Source organism: Paracoccidioides brasiliensis, assembly GCF_000150735.1.
Source record: "Paracoccidioides brasiliensis Pb18 unplaced genomic scaffold supercont2.8, whole genome shotgun sequence".
Lineage (NCBI taxonomy): Eukaryota > Fungi > Ascomycota > Eurotiomycetes > Onygenales > Ajellomycetaceae > Paracoccidioides > Paracoccidioides brasiliensis.
The window spans coordinates 451,962-474,435 of NW_011371365.1; the positions used below are offsets into that span (position 1 = coordinate 451,962).

The window sequence follows — 22,474 nt, forward strand, 5'->3', positions numbered from 1 at the left end:
TATACCAGGGCTCTCCTAGACATCGTAAGTATTTTTTTTTTATCATAGATTCCCGCTTCTGATACTAGATAAGAGGAATGCAAAGGGATATAATCCTTCATTCTAGGGATAGAGTGTAACAACCCGCTCATATCAAAGGGAAAACAACCGTTACTTTTCAATGGGATATGGGAATAATGAGCTGGCTCATTCGGGTTCTTGCAGACAAAAGAGAAGATTGGCATATCTGAATGCAAACCGCTGCTTTCTTGCCCTTTTGTCAATGATATCTTCTTGTCGACAACAAAGAAATTTTCATAAAGGAAATTGTAATTGCAATGGATAGAGTGCATAACAAAATATGAAACAATGAGACAACAAATTAACCAGGTTAGTTAGTTGACACGGGTTCAAACTGGCACTAGCACCTGAGGAAAAGAAATATATCCTTTTGCTTCCCAGCAATATCTCTTTCTCCTGGGACCTTTGGGGCATTTCCAAACGGAAGCGGGTACAATGTTATATAGTGCCGTTCATCCTTGCTAAAACATCAAGGCCTTTGTCCAACAGATTTTATGTGAGCTGAGGATGTTGTGGTTGACATACCAATGGAAGAGTAAGCTCTCCAAAAGACTCTGGTTATTCAAAGTTTTGGTGATAGCTAAGGGACAGAGGAACGTTGAATGGTGTCAGCGAAGCTGAAACTTCAAGAGCTTGGAGGATCAATCAAGCAGAGGTAATGAAGTTTCTCTGAGCAAGAGCTTTTGTACAGGGAGGAACCAGCATGTAAAATGAAAAGATGCAAAAAGAAACCTTCTCATAAAAAAAAGCAAAATTGAGCAATTAGTTATTAAGGTTGAGTTGAGCACTGTATCGCCACTTGTAAAGAAGAAGCTGAATCGATTATAAGGAAAAACATTTATAGTTTAAAATTAAAGCCATCCTGGTCCAGGAAAGGGGGAAAGGAGTTTCTTGTTTCTTCTCGGGGGCACAAAAAAAAGGAAGTAAAATCCTCCTACATAGTCTGAAAGCTAAATGCGCGTCTATGAGACTATTTGTGTATTTACAATTTGATTATACAATTTGATTATAACACAAAAAGTATTGGGAGATATAAAGCGACAGTCTCAAAAGCAATCAGTAACCACCTCTGAAGTTGTAAAACATAGACAGGAAATAGGAAAGAAATATTATCATGTATTTTAAACATTCAGGGGTACCCACCAAAAAACATAATAAAAACAGAGCAAGTATATAAAGTGAAAGAAAACTGGTAGCATAAGAGAAACAGGGGCAAAACAAAACTCAATTCATCTAGGTAAGCCTAGAATTCAACAAATTAAACATATCAAATTCAAGAACAACAAATAAATAAATAAATAAAATAATAAAATAAAAAATAAAAAATCAATGAAATCCACTGAACACCAATTTATATTTATCCCTCTCTTCTCCCCTTCCTGATTCGCTGCAAATCACGGCCATTGCCATGCATCGAGTCCACTGCGGACATGAAGACCGAAATCTGTGGCAGAAGGCCGACGCCTTCAGCCTGCTGTATCCATTCATTCATACCCAGCAATCGATACGGCACCCCGTTCTTCTTCTCCATATACTCTTTGAACTGTCGCATATCGACTTCTTCATCGCCGTTGTAGTGTATATATGCCACAGGAGGTCGCGATTGGGTAGATTCGCCATTGGCTTCAGCAGCGGGGCCAGCAGCGGGAAAGAATTGGCTGGTAATTCCCTTGGCGACTTCTTCAAGAGTGACAAAGTGGAACCAGCCCTTCACATCCCCGAAATCAGGAACGACCTTCAGCTCCTTGGAGTAATGAAGGAGGTTGTGCATGATATCGTGTTTCGGTGCATCCTCACCGATGATGGTTGAAGGTCGGTGGATATAAACGGCCAGGTTGGAGGATTGATTGATATTCTCCAAGTACCTTTCGCTGGCCCATTTGGTGCCGACATAGCCCATCACACAGTCGGTGGGGGGAGTGTATTCTGCAAGGGACTCCTCATAGAAATCCTTTCTCCGACTAACCTGTCCCACACTGGTACTGGAGATATAATGGAACTGCTTGGTTACACCGTGTGCTAGGGCTAGTCGTACCAGCTCCTTAGTCGAATTGAAGTTTATGGGGGAAAGCGTGCGGTACGTTTTCAGCAATGAGACGTCGGCACCGTTGTGGATAACAACATCGCTTCGTCCAAAGACAAAGGCTGCATCTTGTGGGGAAAGTCCAAGATTGCTTGCCATGAGATCGCCGCTATAGGACACGGTCTTCTCGGAATTCACGGCTTCAAGTTTATTCAGATTGCGCACTGCAAGGCAGAAAATTTTCTTTACTCGGTCCATTGCAATCAACTGCTGCAAAATAGCTTTCCCGAGGAATCCAGTGGACCCAGTAAGAACCACAGTGATATCGTCGCCGTCTTGGATTTTCAAATTTGTTACCTTGAGAAGCTCCAGTGACTCTTCGACGCTAGTTTCGCTCAACCAATCGATAGCACCTAAAGCGGATTCCTCGTATATAAATTTTGGATTGGGATCCGCGGTTGTCGATAACCGATCAACGGGAGATGGAGGCTCAAGCGAGGTGATCTTGTGGCCCGCCTCAGACGGAGGAGATGTACAAAGCTCAGAAAGAGGTGCTGATTCCTCAGTAAAGGAAGTCGCAGCACCTGTATTACTGTCTGAGTTGCTCGTCGAGTCTTCATCGGCTTCCGATATGGCGATAAGTTCACGAGGCAAATTCATGACTGCGAAGTCAGAAATCTCAGCAAGCGTAGCCCCCCCCAGAATTTTGAGCACAGGCATATCGATTTCTAATTCCCGAAGGAACCACGAGCGGACCTCAACCGCCACCAAAGAATCCATGCCAAGTTCGTCAGCACCTTGCTTAAGGAGGGAGCTTGTATCTTTGAATGATTCAGGCCTCAGCTGCAGAATAACCTTTAGCTTTTCGATGACAGCACCTGTTAGTTTCGTTAGTTTTTTTTGCTCCTCAAGTGGATGAAAGAATTCAAAAGAGCTACAAACCTTGAATAATCTGCAGAACTTGATCCGTGGAGGTTGCCATTTGGAGCTGATTACGAACAGAAACCACGGCACCAGTTTTGCTCTTGTCGGATGATGGATCATTCACTGCATTCCGTACCGTGTGAGAGAATCGCGGATTTGAGTACCATGCAGGCCTTGCCTCACCATTGCTCCAGACAACACGTAAACCAGTAATGAGTTCTTCATATCGTCCGGAGTTCGGATAGCCACAGATAATCGCCTCCGCGAACGCGAGATGGATATCACGTTCTGACATGAAGTGGAATCCTGCATCTGGAAGCTGGTCAATCACCTTTTGGGTGACCTCTCGTGTGATATAGCCGATCCCAACAACAGCGCCGACATCAATCACGGATGCAGGAAGGCCACGGTTTCGGCGATTTGCGGTAAGACTGGTCATATACATGTTTGCGGCTATGTAGTTGGCTTGCCCACTCCTACCAAATGTGCAAGACAAGGATGAGAAAAGAATGAAGAAATCTAGAGGTTCATTGTAAAATATTTCGTCAAGGAAACGGCTTCCATCCACCTTAGGCTTAAGCACTTTATCTATTTGCTCAAATGACATCTCTACTACGGGTGTATCATCGATTATCATCGCTCCGTTAGCAACACCTCCAATTTGTGGTAGTGTTTCTTGAATTTCGGCGATCATTCGAGTCAAATCCTCCCGGTTCGAGACATCACTGCGACAAAATTAGTATCACAAATTGAAGATGGTGAGATAGCAGACAGTGACTGACCTGGCATAAATTTTGACAACCACTCCTATAGCAGCCATTGCGGATATCCAATTCTGGTCCGGTTTAGGACTCCTGCTGCTGAGGACAATGTATTTAGCCCCTTGTCCAGCCATCCATTCGCAAAGAGATGGACCCAAACCACGCGCCAACCCAATAAGAACGTAAGTTCTGTCGCCGCGAAGCAGTGAGACTGAATCAGCAGGGTTAACAGTAACAGGTACCATCTCTGATGTTGCCCAGTCCGAAATTGAGGACCACACAGCTGAATCGCTGTTAATGTTCGAAGGCGAAAGAATGACAGGTGTGACGGATGGACATTGTTTAGATATCGAATGAACTGCATAAAGGGTCTCTCTTAACAAATTAAACCTTGAAGCGCTGCACGAATTCTGATCGGATCCTCCGTATGTTTGGAAACTGGGAATATTAAGAATTTTGACACTACAGGGGAGCAATGCTGTGATACGGGAAGCCAGTTTGCTCGTTCCGGAAGTCTGCGACGGATCAAGGAAAGTCGACACACGTCGCGGCAAGGACATCCTGATGGAACGGGAACTGGCCAGAGGATGGATAAATGCCCAATTAGCTCTGGTAGAGCCCTGGAAGGTAGTGAGGCAAACGATGGTGACACCCGTAACGCCAGAGCGGCGCTCAATGATATGCGCAAGCAATGGATCTGGCTCAAACAGGATTAAAGTTCCGTCTTGCTCCGTATGAGTGAGGACGAACTGAGCTAAAAGATCATATGCAGTTAAAAGCAAGTGAGAGGCTGCTGTCACGCCCTTGGGTAGGGAATAAGGAGAAACGAGATCCCTTGGCACCATGACAGAAGAACCTTTGCCGTTGGACAGTGCAAGAAGAGGCGTGTTTGTCTTGACATCACGTCCAACTAATGGATACAAAGCTGTGGTAGGAGAGATGGGGATAGCAGAGCACAACGAATAGTCCACCTGAATCGTAACAGTGTCATTTTCTGCGCCATCACAAACCCAGGTCGGCGAAATGTCATCTTGAAGGGTAAAAGATCCCTCAGAACCTTTAATTTTAATCCGAGAATTTTGGGCGCAGACAGATTTAGTAATGACACGTCGCTCAGAGTTGTATCTGTTATTCAACTCCTTCTCTGCAATAACTCTAGGGATCAAAAGCTTGTCGTTATCAAACGACATCTCAGGTTCAGTCGTCCACAGGATATCATCCATGCGTCCTTCCTTGGCAAAAGTGTCAGTAATTTGAAGTCGAAGGATGTATTCAACGAGCATGCAAGGGTCAGGCTGAGTGTTGTTGTCGAAGTCCACAAATTGCAAACGGACATTCGACATCTCGCCGGCTACGACGCGACCAAAACCCACAGCCATGTTGGCGTATGGGTCTTCGCCTCGGCAACCACGAGTAAGCCAAAGAATATTCCGAGATCTAGCAAAAATTGACTTGAGTCCTTGGAAAGAACTAGCTGTAAGATCCTTGAAAATGGGTTTTTCCAAGTCGGAAAGGCAAATAACGGCACCCATGGCGGGGACATCCTCTGCATTTTGGAGCATGTCAACTGATTCGACTACTTTAACTGAACTAGCATGAGACTCCAGGAGGGTTTTCACGTCCTTGGAAAGTATGCTAACTTCTGGAGAAGCTCCACCAATGATTAGGAGATCTTGGATTCTCGACTCAGGGGCTGGCAGTAGTGGCTCCTCAAGAAGCTTGATGCGGGCATCGACTGCCCGAGACACTATCACGGAAAAGGGTCGTGGCAAAGTCATCATGGTAGGAGTGACAGAATCAACTCCTGAGAAACCAGACTGAAGTAATATATCATTCCACTCAGCCGTTGTGACACAGGGAGACCACGGCCGCCCAGAGTCAGCACCAAGCCACCAACCAGAGAGCCCACCCATGGTAAATGACATCCTCAGGGTGTCATTTGCAGTCACTTCAAGCATGACGAGAATACCACCAGGTTTCAGCAATCTTTGGACATTGGACATCGTATACACGAGATCCTTCGTAGCATGTAGAACGAGAGATGCAACAATGAGATCATAGGAGTGTTCTTCGTATCCCTGGGACACGATATCTTTTTCCGCATCCAATGCTTTGAAAATCATCCTATCGGAGTAGTCAGAAAAGACATCTCTGGCTGTTTCAAAGAAACCAGTCGATATATCAGTGAAGGTGTAGGAGGTGAAGGCGTCCCCTAGTTTGTTGATAACGCGTTTGGTTGCGCCTCCAGTGCCTGCACCGATTTCCAAGATGTTCATACGGGGGTACCGATGGGCGGCCTGAGCAACGACTTCGGCAATGAAGTTGGAAAAGGGTTGAACACCAAGGGACTCCACATAGTACTGATACAGCATTCCGTCCTTTAACATGTGCTGGAGAATTACAGTCTCTCCCCGAACTGCCGCTACAAGGTTTTCTCCGACGCTGCGCATTAACTTGACTTCAATGCTGTCAGGATAAGAATCCATCAGTGCATAGAGGTCATCGGCAGTGTCGTTATTCCACTCCCTTTTCCCATATGGTTGCGTCCCCAGGTCCACGCAGCTGACAATATGGTTGGCATAGTTGAGCAGCTTGTGGTGGTACCATTCTGCCTTCTCGAGATCCTCCTTGGTGACCTCTGCGACAAGCTTGCGCAGATAGAAATAAGAGATGCGTTCCAGCACCCAGCCAAAGTCAATCTCGCTCTGCGGTGCCCAGTTCTGGCCCACCGCAACATCGCCGTCTGGTGCGGCAACTTTCCAGACGTTGGCGAAGAACATTTGACGGTCCTGCGATGCCAAGGCCGGCGCAAACGGAACAAGTTTAATCCCCTCCACCTGGATAACCCCGTGACTTCCATCGACCGTGAAGAGATCAACGTCACCTTGAACGCCAATGTGGGATGGGACACCTTCGCCTCTGTCCTCTGCTGCGAGCATGGAATCGAAGGAGAACTGCGCGTCTTTGTTGGAAGAGAGAATGGATGCGTTAACTCGCACGCGGCTTATTGACACAGGCACGTGGAGAGACCACAATCTGCCATCGCCTGGCCACGAATGAGCTAGGAGGATGCCTTGGAATGTCGTGTCAAGCATGGCAGGGTGGACAAGCAAATTCTCTTCGGAGAGATGGATGTTTTCAATGGGCCGAGATACTATCCCTACTCCGCGCCCAAATTTTCTCTTCATTGATGACAGGCCACGGAAGGAGCCTGAATAGTCATACCCCAGCTCTTCGAGTCCTGTGTAGAATTTATCGTTCTCTACCTCTGCCATTAAGGGTGGAGGTTCCTGTCTTGAAGGAAAAAACGACTCTACATTGGTTGCTTCTCCAAGTAATATCTCTATCTGACCGCTTCCCGTCAAGACGACCGTATCAGCATCCCTTGTTGGTGCACAGTTCACTCGGAAGTTGGCAAAAATTCTCTCCCCAGGTTGTCCAAGCCCATGATCGATATGAAGACAGAACATGGTATCTACACCATGGTGTTCATCCTCGAAAGTGATAGGGCGAGCGATGACGAGGTCTTTGACTTCAATCATCCGAATTGGTTGTGTTCCGCTTATCTGGACCGCAGCCTCAATTGCAAGTGCAATATAGCCAGCTGCAGGAAATACAGTCTGGCCTTGGAGTTGGTGACCACGAAGCCATGGAAGCTCCGACAGTCGCAGATTGTTGAGCCATACAATATCATGTTCTGTGCCATCCAAGCTCCGAGTTCCAAGAAGTGGGTGACCAGCAACACTTCTTTTTCGCAGGGCTTTCGATCGACGAGATTCGTACCACAGCGGGGTGTCATGAGTCCAGGAGTACTTCGGTAAGCTTTTCAGGACAATTGGTTTCTTGGCTGTGCCGCCTGACATGGTAGTTTCAAATTTCTCGAAGTCAACTACAGCGGATAAAGAATGCTTCCACAAGTGACCCAAAGCGTTTGAAAAGGTTTCGATGTCGTTTTTGTTTCGGACAAGGCAGGATGCATAAGGAAGAGCACTCATTGAGATTGCTTTTAATGTTTCTTCCACAGGTTGTCGAAGGACTCCATGTGGGCCGACTTCCAAGGCGCTGAAGAACTGACTGCGTGGATCCGAAACAGCTGCCTCAACAGCCTGAGAGAAAAGGACACTCTGCGTCATATTTTTTGCCCAATATGTTGCGCCGATTTCATCGCCAGCTGTAAGTAGCCTGCCATAGACAGACGAGTACCAGACGCATTTATGGATTAGTTTGTCTGTCCCAATGTTGGCAGCCTTGAGGGAATCGACATATCGTCGATAGCAAGGGATCATGTGATGTGAATGATAAGCTTTGTCTACTCGCAACAATCTTGCAAATTTGCCGTCATTTTCAAATATGACTCTGGCTTTCTCGACCGCATCAGCGTTCCCCGAGATGGTAATGCTCGAAGGTGAGTTACAAGCTGCAACTGATATTCGACCTTCGAAACCTGCATCCTGGCAAAACCCTTGACCGTCTTCAAAGGGAACACCAACAGCCATCATGGCTCCCTTTTCTCCATTGTTTCCTTGCGCGAGTTTGGAATGGAGTCCTCGGTAATAAGCGATGATCATGGCGTCTCTTGCTGTAATGTAACCCGCAGCATAGGCAGCACCAATCTCCCCGGATGAATGCCCGGCTACCGCGGAGAAATCAACGTTTGCTTCCTGTAGCATGTCTACAAGGACAATTTGGACGGCAGTGCATAATGGCTGGGACAAAGTTGCTTCGCTCAGACGTGACACAGATCCATCAGCGAGAAGTTCATCCCTCATGGACCAGGGAGGTCGATCCGCTTCCGGAAGAGTTTCTAAAACGGACTCAAGGTAACCTATCCTTGCCCTCACATACTCGGAATTCAGGATGAGCTCTTTCGCCATGCCCGCCCATTGGGCTCCCTGGCCGGTGAAAATGCCAAGTATTTGTGAGTTGGGGCTCGAAGCACGTGATCCTATATCTTCATCTTCTGTCGTACTTGATGCATCGAGGCTGTTTTTAATCGCATGTTGCAGCCCATCAACCGTCAGTCCCGGGAAGGAAGCGCGAACTGGGAGCATTGAGCGTCGAGAATGAAGAGTCCATGCGAGGTCATTGAGGTCAATGGTTGGATTCTTCTTGAGATGGTTTGTGAAATCGGACAAATAGCGTTTCAATGACGATTGGCTATTCGCAGAGAAAACAAATGGTGAAAATACGGGAGGCACTGTTCTGTTTTCGGTTTGAAGTTCCTGATTTGTTCCTGGTTCGTAACTCTCCATAATTGCATGAACGTTTGTCCCTCCGAACCCAAAGCTATTCACACTTGCCCGTCGTGGGACGCCTGAGGGCAATTCCGGCCAGGACATCACGCTAGTGGGAATTTCAAGATGTCCGTAAAACGGCTGAACAGCAGGACTGAGTTGGTCAAAAAGCCTGTTTGGCAAAATTGAAGAGTTTTGCAATGCCAACGAGACCTTCATTATCCCAGCCAAACCGGCCGTTCCCTCTGTGTGGCCGAGGAGCGTTTTGACGGAACCAACGAACAACTTTTCATCTCCGCTCAGCCGACTTCCAAGAGCACGGTGCACGGCCTCCGCTTCTATCGGGTCACCTGCAGGGGTTCCCGTGCCGTGTGCTTCAAAAAATTGACAACGCTCCATGGGATTGTTCAAGTCGAGACCAGCACGACTATACGTCTCTTGGATGAGAGAAACTTGAGCTTCCGCGCTGGGCATCGTTATACCTTTAGTTCTCCCATCCTGGTTCAAGCCTGTTTCACGAATGATGCATTCAATGTGGTCACCGTCCTCGATGGCTGCACTTAAGGTCTTTAGAACAACTGAGGCAAATCCATCACCCCTCCCATAACCATCAGCTCGGGAATCCCACATGTAGCATCGGCCTGTCGGTGATAACATGTGAAACTTGCTTTGAGCGATATATGGCTCAGGTCCTAACAACAAATTTGCACTGGCTGTAACAGCAACGCGGGAGATCCCCGTCCTCAGTGCTTGGACTGACTGATGAAGTGCAACAAGGCTCGAAGAGCAGGCAGTATCTATAGCCATGGATGGGCCATGCCAGTCAAAGAAATACGAAATCCGATTGGCCAAGATCGATCTCGCTGTTCCCGTTGGGAAATACTTCAAAAGATCTCTCTCATTAGTTGTACTGATTCAACCTGATGCCACGCAACATTGAGAGATGCCATGACCACTTACAACGGGTATGGAATTGAAATCCCGAATTAGCATATCGCTATATTCGTCGCACATTGCACCGACGTAAACAGCGGTGTCAGAGCCCTTCAATCCCTGGATAGTCAATCCGGCTGCTTCGAGGGATTCATACACTGTCTCGAGAAGCAGCCGCTGTTGAGGATCAATGGAGCTAGCTTCGTTAAAACTAATATTGAAGAAATCGGCATCGAATTGGCGGTAATCTTCATCTAGCATGTGCGAATTTCGCACATTGGTATGCCCATGGTACTCTCCGTGGGGATGGTAGTATCCGTCCGGGTTGAATCTATCTTCTGGTATTTTCTTCAAAATATCCCGCGGCGAGCTGAGCAATTTCCATAGTTTTGAGGGGGAATCAGCACCGCCAGGGAACCGACATCCACTGCCAATGATGGCAATGGGCTCCCCAGCGTGAGCTGTGGATGAAGTGTTGAAAGTCATGACTGCATTTGTACGTGACTGTTAAATGGTATGTAATTGAAGTTCAACTGTACAAAGCGTGGGAATTCCAGGGAATGGAAAAACAAAACCACTGGAAACAATGAGAATGGCAATAGAAACGGAGCTGGTGTCATTTCTACGTTCCTTTGGGGTGGATTTTCTGCAGAATATATGAACAAGACACAAACGATATGGCTCCACACTCTCCGCTCTTTTCAGCCTTAAAAAATTTCTAGGAAGACGGAAATATTAATTGTATCAAACTAACTTCCTATGGTCTATTTTACCTCTCTTCATGGCTGCCCCATCTGCCACGGTCCAACGGGCGAATTCAACAACGTGCTTCCTCATAAATTCCTGACGATGGGGTCTTGGCGATGGACCAGGGAAGGGGAACCGTCTGGTGCCAGATCCCTCTCAATTGGAGCCATAAACTATTGCTCAGTGTTTATCCTCCTTTTAAAAGTAAGAAATACTCCACTCGGGCCCAACTGCAAACCTTTATTTTCCACGGCGCCCTCTTCTGACTGCATGACCCTAGTGCTAGCGTTTCCTCATACATACCTAAAGGCCCAAGGAGGACCTCATGGGCCAGAAAGAAGTGGATACCACATCTGTCTTGAACGGTGTCTTATTTTCCATACTAAATGACGTGGTCAATGGTTAGTGTGGCTTCACCCGTCCCAAAATCTCAAAATGGATATACCATGTCTATCCAGATTAAATTAATAGTCAAGTATCAGGAAGGTATGTAGGTATGTATTTCAGATACTTTTGGCCTTCATTAATTGATATGATATATTTTCACTCAAAGCTGGGTGATAAGGACACATAATACCCTACGAGAACACAGGGAGCCATGCGTTCTAACGTCTCTACTTATACGTGCAGTATGTATATACACATATATCAAGGGGGAGTGTGCAATTTTCCCATCAAGTGGTAAATTCCAAAACAACATTTTTCTCCACTTCCCCTTGTTGCATGCAGGCATGCATCATCTCCGCAGTTCCTGTCATGAAAATAATCCCCGAAAACAAAAAGGTACACTGGCCAAACGCCATTTCCTATCCAATCCTTCGAGACAATTTCCTGTGAAAATTTTCAATTTGGTAGTATACTCATATCCTCATTGAAAATGATTTGACAAAGACACCAATCGAGTGAGCGACCAGGAAGAATAATAATGTGAATTCATTGAGCCAAAATGTCGGAAACAGCCGCCACAACCGGTATCCCTTCCAACATGCCCCCACCTTCGTTTATAGAGAGTTTATAGAGAATCCTCGACTGGATTTATTCGATCTTGTGACTCAAGAAGAGTAATTTCAGTTGACGGAATAACTATCCGAGATGTTGAAAGAACTAGACTGAATCATCGATAGCTCTTGACCTGTGGTAATGTCACTTTTTGCACATTTTCATAGAAAAGTGTCGAAGATTTTCACACAACCTTTTTCATTCTTTCTTTCATTCCCATCGTTCCTGTTTCCTTTGCTTCTTCTTTTCAACTCTTTATTGGTTGATATTAATAGATGATCACAATTTGACTGCTTGCAGGACGTGGTAGATTGGTTCCATGTCCAGGACATTGGATACTTGCGATAGAGATTCGCAAGAGCCGCATCGTTTCCGCTTCAGGAATCAAGAAAAGCTAAAATGGCTTATTGTCCTATCAAGATGCACAGGAGAAGACGAAGCTCACAAGTTGAAAAATTCCAATTAGTTGTCAATAGCCAGTAGTCTCTTCTATTCACCGGCTTGAACTCGTCCAGTCAGTTCTCAATTAAGGAGTACTTAATAGTATGATTCCTTCAGAGAGGCGGGAATGCTTTCAAGGGTTTCGTATATATGAATCCTCGGCTCCATATCTACACCGTGAAATGTAACACTGAGTAACTAATGGCTGCCGTATATTGGAATGCATCTGCTTTGTTTCCCGGCGCGTGTTGGGGACCGTTGTTCGCGACCAAGGTTGCGTTTCATCTCAAGCGGACATGATATGATCTTCGACAAATAGAATTCAGAAAAAGAAAGGAAAATGTGGCGTCCCGGAGCTCGTGGCGAAGGCAAAAAAAGAAAGGTGTATTACAACTATATTTCGTCCCATTTGCGTTTTGTCGCACGCAAAAGTAACTTGATAGAGGTGCTTGGATTCAGCGAAGATCATTCCCCACCTCTAATAGCCTTTTTTTTCTTTTCCTACCCAGATAGTGAAGTAAATTTCCTCATCGATAAATCATATTTTCAATCTCTAGCGCCTTCAAAAGCAATTAAGTAACCGATCCGCCTTTAGTGATTCAACGCCTGAAGGCTCTCGGGGAAGCGAGCCAGGCTCCACAATCTGCATCAACACCTTTTCTCAGACGACCAGAGGCCGGAGTGACATCATGTCTCCCACCAACCTGTGTCACTAGTTAGGCTCTGATAAATTCAGCAAAAGCCGTCTTGGATGCTTAACACATGTTTATTCGTTTATAAACCGAGGCGTGAGGAAGTGGATATCGACGACCATGAAGGCGGTCAAACAAACAGTCGAGGGGCGAGGAGAAAGAGAGGACAAGCACACCAAAAAGGGCGGTTTCTGATTAAATAATTCAGCTAGAATACACGCTTCCCCACTCACGAAGTTCTAGCAGCGAATCATGCACGGGGTGATGTGCAGCTTTGGGGCTTGATATGGGGTGCGCTGAGTGGTGGCTCTTCCCGGCCTGTCGATTGGTTTAGTTTGACCTGGGATTCGTTCCCTAACTAGCGAACCCCACGACCAGCAGCACAGAGCACAGAGCATTCGTTGAAGCAACGAGTAGCTGGCCAGCCATAGCGCTACGCTGGCGCGAGCGCCGCTCTAGAGGGACAAGTTAGCTGCGCCGCGGGTATTGGTTCCCGAAATCCGACAAGTTCGCTGAGGATCATCATCAACACTCAATCAGGTTCTTGGGATAACTTTCAACTGCAAGAGAGAACCCAAAAGACAGGTGTGATAAAACAGTTTGATTTCAAATAACTACGTGCCAGTTATTCTCACCTTGCTCTCAATGGGGTTTGCTTTAAAATTTTCATTTCTAGTTAATGGCTTTGACGCTCTATTGCCTAGTTAGTCATGAGGCTAGGACAGAGGAGAACGAGAGGCGCAAGGTTAAATTTCGCTTGCGCAATACAGAAGATATTGTGTTTCTACCTTCCATTAGGTTACAGCATCATGCTCGAGTACGCTGCTAACTATCTAGCTTCAGTCGGTGGCTTCTAGGCCGGTTCTCAATTCAATGCTCTGTGGTCGAGCACAGCTCATTCCTCCATTGAAGGAACATTAGAGTTGACCATCACTCTATTCACACTCCTCCTTTCGGCTCAGATAACTAGCAGCTTTCCAACTCATCAAGCCACCCGGCACCGAAAAATGGGCCGAAAGGGTAGATAAAGGCGCAGAAGATCTCTCTTCGGACCCGTTCAACGTATGCACCCGCAACGACATAACAATCGTACCAGCTGCAGGGTAGCTCTACGAACTCCACTCTCCTTCCGCGAGAGCAGCTGTCACATCACTCGAGCAGCAGCTAAGCTTAGGCGGACGGATGCATCAGCAAGGTCTCAATCGACCAAATGTTTTCCACTGCATGCAGAAGCGTCTAATCTTTCCCGCTTTGCAGCTGTCTCCCCTCATCTTCGCTACAGATGGTCGCAGATAGGCTGTACGATGGACATAGTACGGGAAACCACCTCCGTCACTCACTGTGGCCTGTCCTTCACCAAGCCACATGTGGATATCCAAATCCAAATACCGCTTCCCAAGTGTTCCAGCCTGGAGCTCTGATCATCGATTGTCATCCGCACAGTCGTCCGCCCTCCAGGCACCTTTGGCAAGAGCTGAGCGTGTCTAAATCTCGGATTTTTGCTTGAGGATTACTCCATAGCTTTTGGTGGTAAGAGCCGTGGATGCCTAAGCTTGCATACGCCCGGACAAATGGTTGAGGCGAGGTGCGTGAAGAACCTCTATAGTACACACCATCTACCGTAGATGATGTAGTAATGTACTGCTACAATGTAATGTATGTATGTACGTACATTTAAGTGCATTATTAGATTTGAGTATTTGTAAGCAACGGACCCTTTTGAGTCAATCGGATGATGTTCTTAAAAACCAAGCGGGAGTGAGACCAAATCAGGTACATTCTCCACTTCGGACCTGAGAATAGATGTTCGTCATTGGAACGTTCAGGAGTTCGTTAGTTATAGTTAAGCATCCTGACGGAGAGCTTGGTTCATTGTGCATAAAGTCATTCAAGTTTAATCTTTATTCTTTAGCTTTCTTGTACGATGCAATTCGGCCATCCGGCAAGGGATTTGCAATGACTCAATCTTGGATCAGATCCGCTGCACGAGCGGTGCCACAACAACAGCTCGCCGAAGAACAAATAAAACGTGGAAACGGAATCATCAGGCGCTACCAGGATTGACCCTGAACAAAGAGACCGTTGTTGCGTGTACAGATATTACGAACTGCGGGAGTCTTACAGTGCATCCGAGGTTGTATCGCAGCCTTGACTGGTTTGATCTCGGGAACCTCCCTGCAGTTCGCTACGATCAATTCCGCTAGCTCAAGGAGGACCTCCCTTCAGCTGCTCTTCATGACAAGGGACCGTTGCCCCCAAATGCCTTCGTACATGCGGATACATGTCCAACATACGAAATATTTGGCGTGCGCCTGGAGGAGCTCTAGATGAACCGCATAACGAACCACCCCATGCCGCTAAACTTGGATGACGTCTAGCTAGGATATATTTTAGTTATGAGCTCCATCCCAGAATATGCGTGTTTGTCAGAACGCTACAGAGCAGAGTAACGTTAACTAACTACTTAACTAGTTAACTAGCTAAAAACAAGTTTGTTGGCCATCAATCAGAGCCCACATTTGTCTTCTGTAAATCTGCTGTGGTGAACCTCGCACATACGTTACTCTCAACCGCGAAAATGCTTTTAATGGTGATACCGGCTTTACCTGGCTGTTCGTCAACTCCTAGTTAGTTAGCTTCTTACTCTGAAGTTAGTAACTAAGGAATTTCCATGATTGCGTCGTTTGGTTCCGCCTCGTTGACGGCTCAATCATCAGCCGTAGAACAGGGGGAGAGGGGCGAGCTTTACTGCATAGTTATATGCTTACTGGAGGTTCATTGGCTGCTCAACGTCTGTTTCTCTCCCAGGATGCTGGCTGTTTGTGGATTCCTTGCATCATTCGAGATGGATAGAAGTGGTGGACAGACATTGAAGTTACCTTTGAGATTAATTAGCCTCTAGCTATGTTGGCCCAACACACAGGAAAAGAATGTTTATATTGCCTTCAACGGTCCTAGTTAATTGATGTGAGGTTTTCCCTTTTCTTATGTAAGGAGTCTTGTTTATTCAATGCTGTTTCAAGCTGAATTCTTTTACTTTTCTTCAGCCACACGAGATGACCTCTCCGTGGACCATGCTTTTGGCTATCATTCATCCAGATACATAGTTAATTATAACTTTCCGTTTTAAGTTATCCTTTTAACCCCTTGAATTCTAAATTGAGTTGAGAGATTATTTCTATTGAGATCCAAATGCGGTACGAGGTATTATACACAGCTCATTAGGACAAAGCATAATAACTTAAGTTACCCTTGGGCAAATAAAGCAAAGCGATGTTCCTTGTCCTCGGACCCTCTCTGGCAACTACGTTTATGATAAATATTCGATTCTCCCTTGTTTGATATCTGCGTGCATGATGCCACGGGAAGCTTTGATCTAACGAACTATCTCTGTGCCTGCCGACGCCAGTAGAAGGAATCAAAGTTGAAAACATTCTGGTTTATGAGTGAAATATCATTTAGTTTTGGACTTGAAGTGAAAAATAATAGTCAACTCTTGCGAGAAGTCTAATCGTGAAGACCATGTAGCCTCAAGGATTGATCAGATTTGTTCCAAGTGGTTAACCTTGTTTTCTAGCTTGTATACCAAATCTGCAGATGTTATTCGAAGATTCAATACCATATTTCAACAGCAGATATGTTACTGAGGTTTAGGCGAAAATATTTTCTGGCCATCCGGAAGTACAGTGCTGTCTCATCTCGACTCTTTGGAGACATTGCTGTGTAAATCATTAGGCTCTAAGACAGTCAATCGTTTATGTATCTCCGACGTGTGTAAATCTGCTATGCTATGACGCTCACAGCTTACTCCACAGTTTATATGATCTGTAAGCCAGTGGTCCAGGTGGACAGCTATTTACCACATAAGGGAAGTAGATGTTAACAATGCACAGTAGGTATGTAGTTACATACACTCTGGATCTGTTAGAACTGAAGACTAGCCACTTGACTAGTTATAGGTCAGCAGATGCTCGCCGGCCAGCAGGAAAAAGCAAGGAAATGAAGAAAAGGGAAAAGCAAATGGTATGGAGGAAAGTTGTAAAGCTCCACTGACCACTGCATGACCTTTTGCAATTGTCCACCTCCGGTATGGATACCAACTGCAGCGGTAACTAGTTGATCCCGCATCGCGGCTAATACACTTATGAGCCTCTTTTCTCTATAGTTACCCCGCTGGCCGTTGTGGCAGATGGGGTTGGTTGTTCTCAGAATTATTTGTTGAAGCGGGAGACGCGTTTGCGGAGCAAGCTATGAGGGTGTTGCGGATGAGGATGATGCGGATGATATCTCCATAGGGAGATATCCACGATGCACTGCCACGGCCTGATTGATCTGAATTATGGTTTTTCGGGACGCTGAATCCCTGTTGAAAGGCCAGCTGAAATTCAGGTCTGTCATCTTGCGGAGAGGAAGCGAAGAGGGTTGGATGCAGTGTACATTGTATGTATGTACACTACATACATTTCAAGTCTGATGTGATATTGCCGATCTGATATTTCCTGCAACCGTGGGGGTAGTTATTCGCTCTCGAGCGATAATTAAATATTTATGTAAATATTAGACATGGTGGGGCTGAGCTGAATGGATGTCCGGCGAGCCTTAAAAGTTTCGCTAACTGGCTTCCAGTCTTGCTAACAAGTGATTCGAGCAGATCAGCTGTTTAGCAAAAACCTCTGAGAGCATCACCATCGATCTGTATGCAATATGCGATCCAGCCATCTCATTACCCCTCCCGTTCCATGTCAACATCTTCTCCCTATTGCTACTCCACTCACCATGAGATGACATTAAAAAAAGCCCCTAGAACAAACCCCAAAGTAAACCCTAACAACCTTCATGCATATGCAATCCACAGGGTTCAGAAGTTCACCATTTGAGAACTACAAACCTGCGTCAACCTGTTCCATCAATGGGACGTGGGGATTCCGGAAACCTGGATCCTATATTTGGGGAATGCTGGGATACCCCACCAAACTCTGCTCATTTGTTGTGGCATGGTCATAGAGAGGAAGCAAGAATGGCTGTTAGGATATGGAAGATATTAGGTGACATCTGCTGTTCTCTGCTGAGTCCACTTCGTCTGATCTAGCTTTGAGTCCAACCAGGCGAGGGCGAGGTTATCCTCAGACTCTTTGAAAGACACATCGCTAGTTATTTATTGTGCTGGAATGTTACAAACCTAGACAAGAGATAAGATGGATACTAACAGTATTCATATTTAAGAGAACCTATCTCCATGGGATTTCAGCTGTCTATATGCTGTTGGATATCAACCACATGTTGTGCATGTGGCACTGGGTAGGTACCCCCCAGAGAGTTTGTTTTTGCACCCACAACATGGGGTTGCATGGAAAAAAGAGCAGCTGGATCGGAATTCGGTTCAACTACTGTCAAAGTAGCGCTACCTGTCCAACCAATAGTTAACCAACTACCTACCCGTCTCAGAAATCCTTGGATCAGAATCATGCCATCCTACGGAGTACATCTCTTGCAGACTATATTTCCTACGCTTTGGATGCTTATCCCTACCTCAGATCGGATGGACAAGAATCATCGACGGGTAGCAGGAATTTGGCCCTATCACTAGTTTCTGGATTTGGGCGGGCAACAGATAACTACTGATAGTCATCAATATGCCCATTGCTTCTGCCTGAATATCGGAAACTTTTCCTAGTGTCCTGCAAACCTAAGGATTCTTATATATTTCACTTAACCCCTCTCTCGATCTGATTACACCGCTCAACACACCCAGCAACCGCTTCAGAGGATCAAACCATCCGACTTCCTGCAGACAAAAGGCAGCAGTCATCAAACAGTCTCAAGATGAAGCTCTGGCAAACCCTTCCCTAAACACGCATATATATTTTTATATTCATCCGTTCCGACCCTCATCTTGCAAATGACTTTCATTGGGTATATTACTTCCACTCGCGGCCAACAGGGGGTGGCCAAATACCACATCAGAAATCTAGGTAGTGGGTAAATATTCGATCACAGCACTCAAGAGAACACTATATTCCGGGCAGAATTCCTATATGTGCTAATCCAAATTGCGACGGTCCCACAGGATCTGCAAGCGCAACTTGACAACCTCATGCGCGTGTATGATGGGAAACTAACCACTAGTTATTCCAGGTGTTACTTGTCGCAGATGGATAGTGGCCATGCTGAAGAAACTGATTCAACATGGGGTTGTTCCATGCAGTGACTTTGAGTGTCTGGACCGGTAACTATTGTTAAGGAGTTTGGGAACTCACATAGCGAGTCTACTGCGGAAAAGGAGCAGCGGCGTCCAGTTAAATCCAAGCTCTGTAATTAAAGGGTGTGTCCAACGAGATTTAGATTATCTAGATATTTAATCTTTATGCCTGCTTTGGTGGGAATGGGGCAGTCTGAGCGACTGCAATTGACTGCAATTTTGTCTTTATTTTCAAACGACGGGACTGGATCTTTTCCTTGTACGTATCTTTTCCCTTTCCCTTTGCACTTCCCTCTGATATATTTGCTCATTTGCGCTATTTCAAGAGTCCTGTGTTCATGAATCGATTGTTTCCATCCAACTAGCATGTCATCAGTTTTGGAATCGTGACATTGTAAAGCCTTGGTTGAATGTTTCAGGGTTTTTGCCGCTGTAAATCTATAATTACCGGGTAGTTATACTGGGGCGGAAAAACTAGTAGATAACTAATCGTGCCTCCGCGCACCCACACCTCTTGTGGGTGCGCCACAGCGTAATGATAAAAACAGCGTAACGATAAAAATATCAACTTCTTCATTAATCAATCTTCAAATATTAATATATCACCACCACCATGACCAATAAGATAGATGATCTTGAAAAACATATTCAGAGTGCCATTGAAGTCTATAATGGCAATTTAAAACAGAAAATCCTACCTCTGGCGCGCAAATTCAATGTTCCTTATCAACATCTTCAAGCAAGAATCAATGGAAGAAAAACACACAATGCAAAGACTGCACTGAACAAGAAGCTTAGCAAGAGCCAGGACGACGTGTTAAAAGAGTGGATAGCTCATATGGATAGAAATAATTGCCTGCTGACTGCAGAGCAGATTCAAGATAATGTGAATCTCATTCTCAAACACCATCATACTGATCCTTCAACCTCCCCACCTGTGGTCAGCAAGATGTGGACCTATCAATATATACAAAGTTTGGATGAGTATAAAAGGGTTAAGCAGAAGGCAATGGATCTGAAAAGAATTGCTGCTGAGGATATTAGCTACATCAAGGTGTGGTTTGACCATTTGGAAATCTTACTTCAAAAGTACGCGTTTCAAACCTGCAATATCTACAACTTCAATGAGATTGGCTTTCAAGAGGGTCAAGGATGTGGAGAATGGGTTATTACTGCTTTTAAAGACTTTAATTCAGTTATAACTTCATCATATTCTTGAGGATTGATCACTGTGATTGAGTGTGTTTCAGCAGATAGTGAGGTATTGGATCCCTTCATCATCATGAAATCCAAAACCCAACTTGAAGATTGGTATACACAAAGCAACCTACCAGGCGGATATACAATTGTGACATCAGATACTGGCTATACCAATGATGAGATTGGCTTTGCATGGATTCAGCACTTTAATGAGGCCTCTAAAAAATGTCAGCAAGACAGTCATCGATTGCTGCTTCTTGACAATCATGGATCTCATCTCACTGAAGAATTCCTACAATACTGCAATCTCCACAAGATTATTCTATATGGATTTCCTTCACATTCAACTCATATACTGCAACCTCTAGATGGCGTGCCTTTTCAGCAGTATAAGCACTACCATTCAAAGACAGTTAATCAAGCTGCGTGATATGAATATGAGCAGTATGAAAAATGTCAATTCCTACAGAATCTAGTTGATGTCTGCAAAAAGACTTTTCAACCTTCTACTATTCAGACTGGCTTTGTGGATCATGGCATTGTCCCATTCAACTCACAATCTATACTGCTTAAGCTAGATTCAAAGGTCCCTGACTACCCTGAGTTGCAAATATATGGAGAAGACTCCTTTTCACCACAATCAAGCTGTTCAGATACTGCTTCATCACAGCTATTCTCACCCAAGACAATCAAGAAGCTACAACATCATATTTGAGTGGCAAAGAAGGCAATGCAAGATATGGAGGATACACTTGATTCCAAATCACCTCACCTGAGCAATCGATTGAACAAGATTTTCAAAGGCAGTCTTGTTCAGGCGGAACTCAATGCTATAAGAGAGAGTGAGATTGAGGGTTACTACCTTGCAATCAAACACCGCAGCACTAAAAATACACGTCGGCAGGTTCAAATAGGAGGTATACTCACTGTCAGGGATGCAAATAGAAAGATCATGCAACGTAAAGAGGAGGAAGCAGAAAAAGAATGTTATAAGGGAGTCAAACATGTTGGGAGAGCTTTGAAGAAAAATGCCACGGATCCAACTCAACAAGAGGTTAATGATATATATGAACGTCTCCCGAATAATACAGCTACTACGGATGATATAGATAAATTAATTATCATAGATTAGCAGCGTGGTGATGAGATATTAATTTTTGAAGTTCTAATTATCCATATTTTTATCGTTACGCTGTTTTTATCGTTACGCTGTGGCGCACCCACATCAGGTGTGGGTGCGCGGAGGCACGATTAGTAACTAATAGTTGAAATCCATCCGACTGAATCTCACTTTTCTGTGGGTTTTCTGATACGAACTACACGTCAAGGCATCCAGTGCCTATTCTGGAGACCAGGATACCAGGTCAGAAACCTGAAAATCCCGTCCCATTTCCCTCCCCAGTGATGCGGAACTCCTTGAAATTCCTGTGCACAAGGCAACGCAATGGGCTCAATGCTTGGAGCCTCTCTGTATGCAGGATGACGCAACTGACGGGCATCCTTGGGAGCTTCCATGGCTTGGATCCGTCGGCAGATCAAGAACCCTAAGATAGTAATCTGTGGAGGCTCTAATCAACAGCAAACGACCCAACCGTAAATGTCTTTGGAGGTTCTGATCAAGGCTCCGATTGCTGAACAAATTTCATTTCTTTCCTATCAAACAGTACCATTTTGCGTGGAATTATAAGTTTTCGTCTTGCAAAGCCACCGGATTTCCATCCTAACATCGAAGAAGTCATCTCGAGTCGCAGCAGAGCAATTTTGGATTTGTTTTGTCATTAGGATGGAAATCACGGTATTAAATTACTTTTTTTAATGTCCAGCGCAGTTAGTAATATGGATGCATGCATTCTTACCTTTTTGCATCATAATCATTTCCTCTCGGACTTGTCCCATTCAAGGACTCGACGACAAGGGGATTTTTATGAAGTTGGCCTGGAAGTTCTCCTTAAATTTGAACCAGAACATGGCGAAAGTAGCCTTGGATGAAGACATCATATTAGTATCAATAGCTGCTTGCTTTTGACTAGAGGTCAATTGGCATATTGTCATATTCAAAGAAAATAATAACTGGAATCACAGAATTCTTCTTTACCCCTAACCTGTAGTCCTGTCCTCCAACACGTACAAGATGATGTGTAAAGTTATCTGTCTGATGTTGAGTTCAGATGGACAAACTGAAGAGTTCTGCCTCCTATTCGTTCTACCACACAACCACTAAGTTACCAACCCAGCAACTTCAAACAACAAACTATTCTATT

The 22,474-nt window shown here is 45.1% G+C and overlaps 1 protein-coding gene across 1 annotated transcript; it reads right to left on the minus strand.

Moving 5' to 3' along the window:
• Positions 1-1,417: 1,417 nt before the first annotated feature.
• PADG_06324 (uncharacterized protein) lies at positions 1,418-10,421 on the minus strand (the record flags this gene model as incomplete). The annotated part of the gene is made up of 4 exons (XM_010763552.1): positions 1,418-2,961; positions 3,026-3,732; positions 3,790-9,884; positions 9,963-10,421. The coding sequence occupies 4 exons, from the start codon at positions 10,419-10,421 to the stop codon at positions 1,418-1,420; spliced, it is 8,805 nt and encodes a 2,934-aa protein (XP_010761854.1).
• Between the last annotated feature and the right edge of the window lie 12,053 nt (positions 10,422-22,474).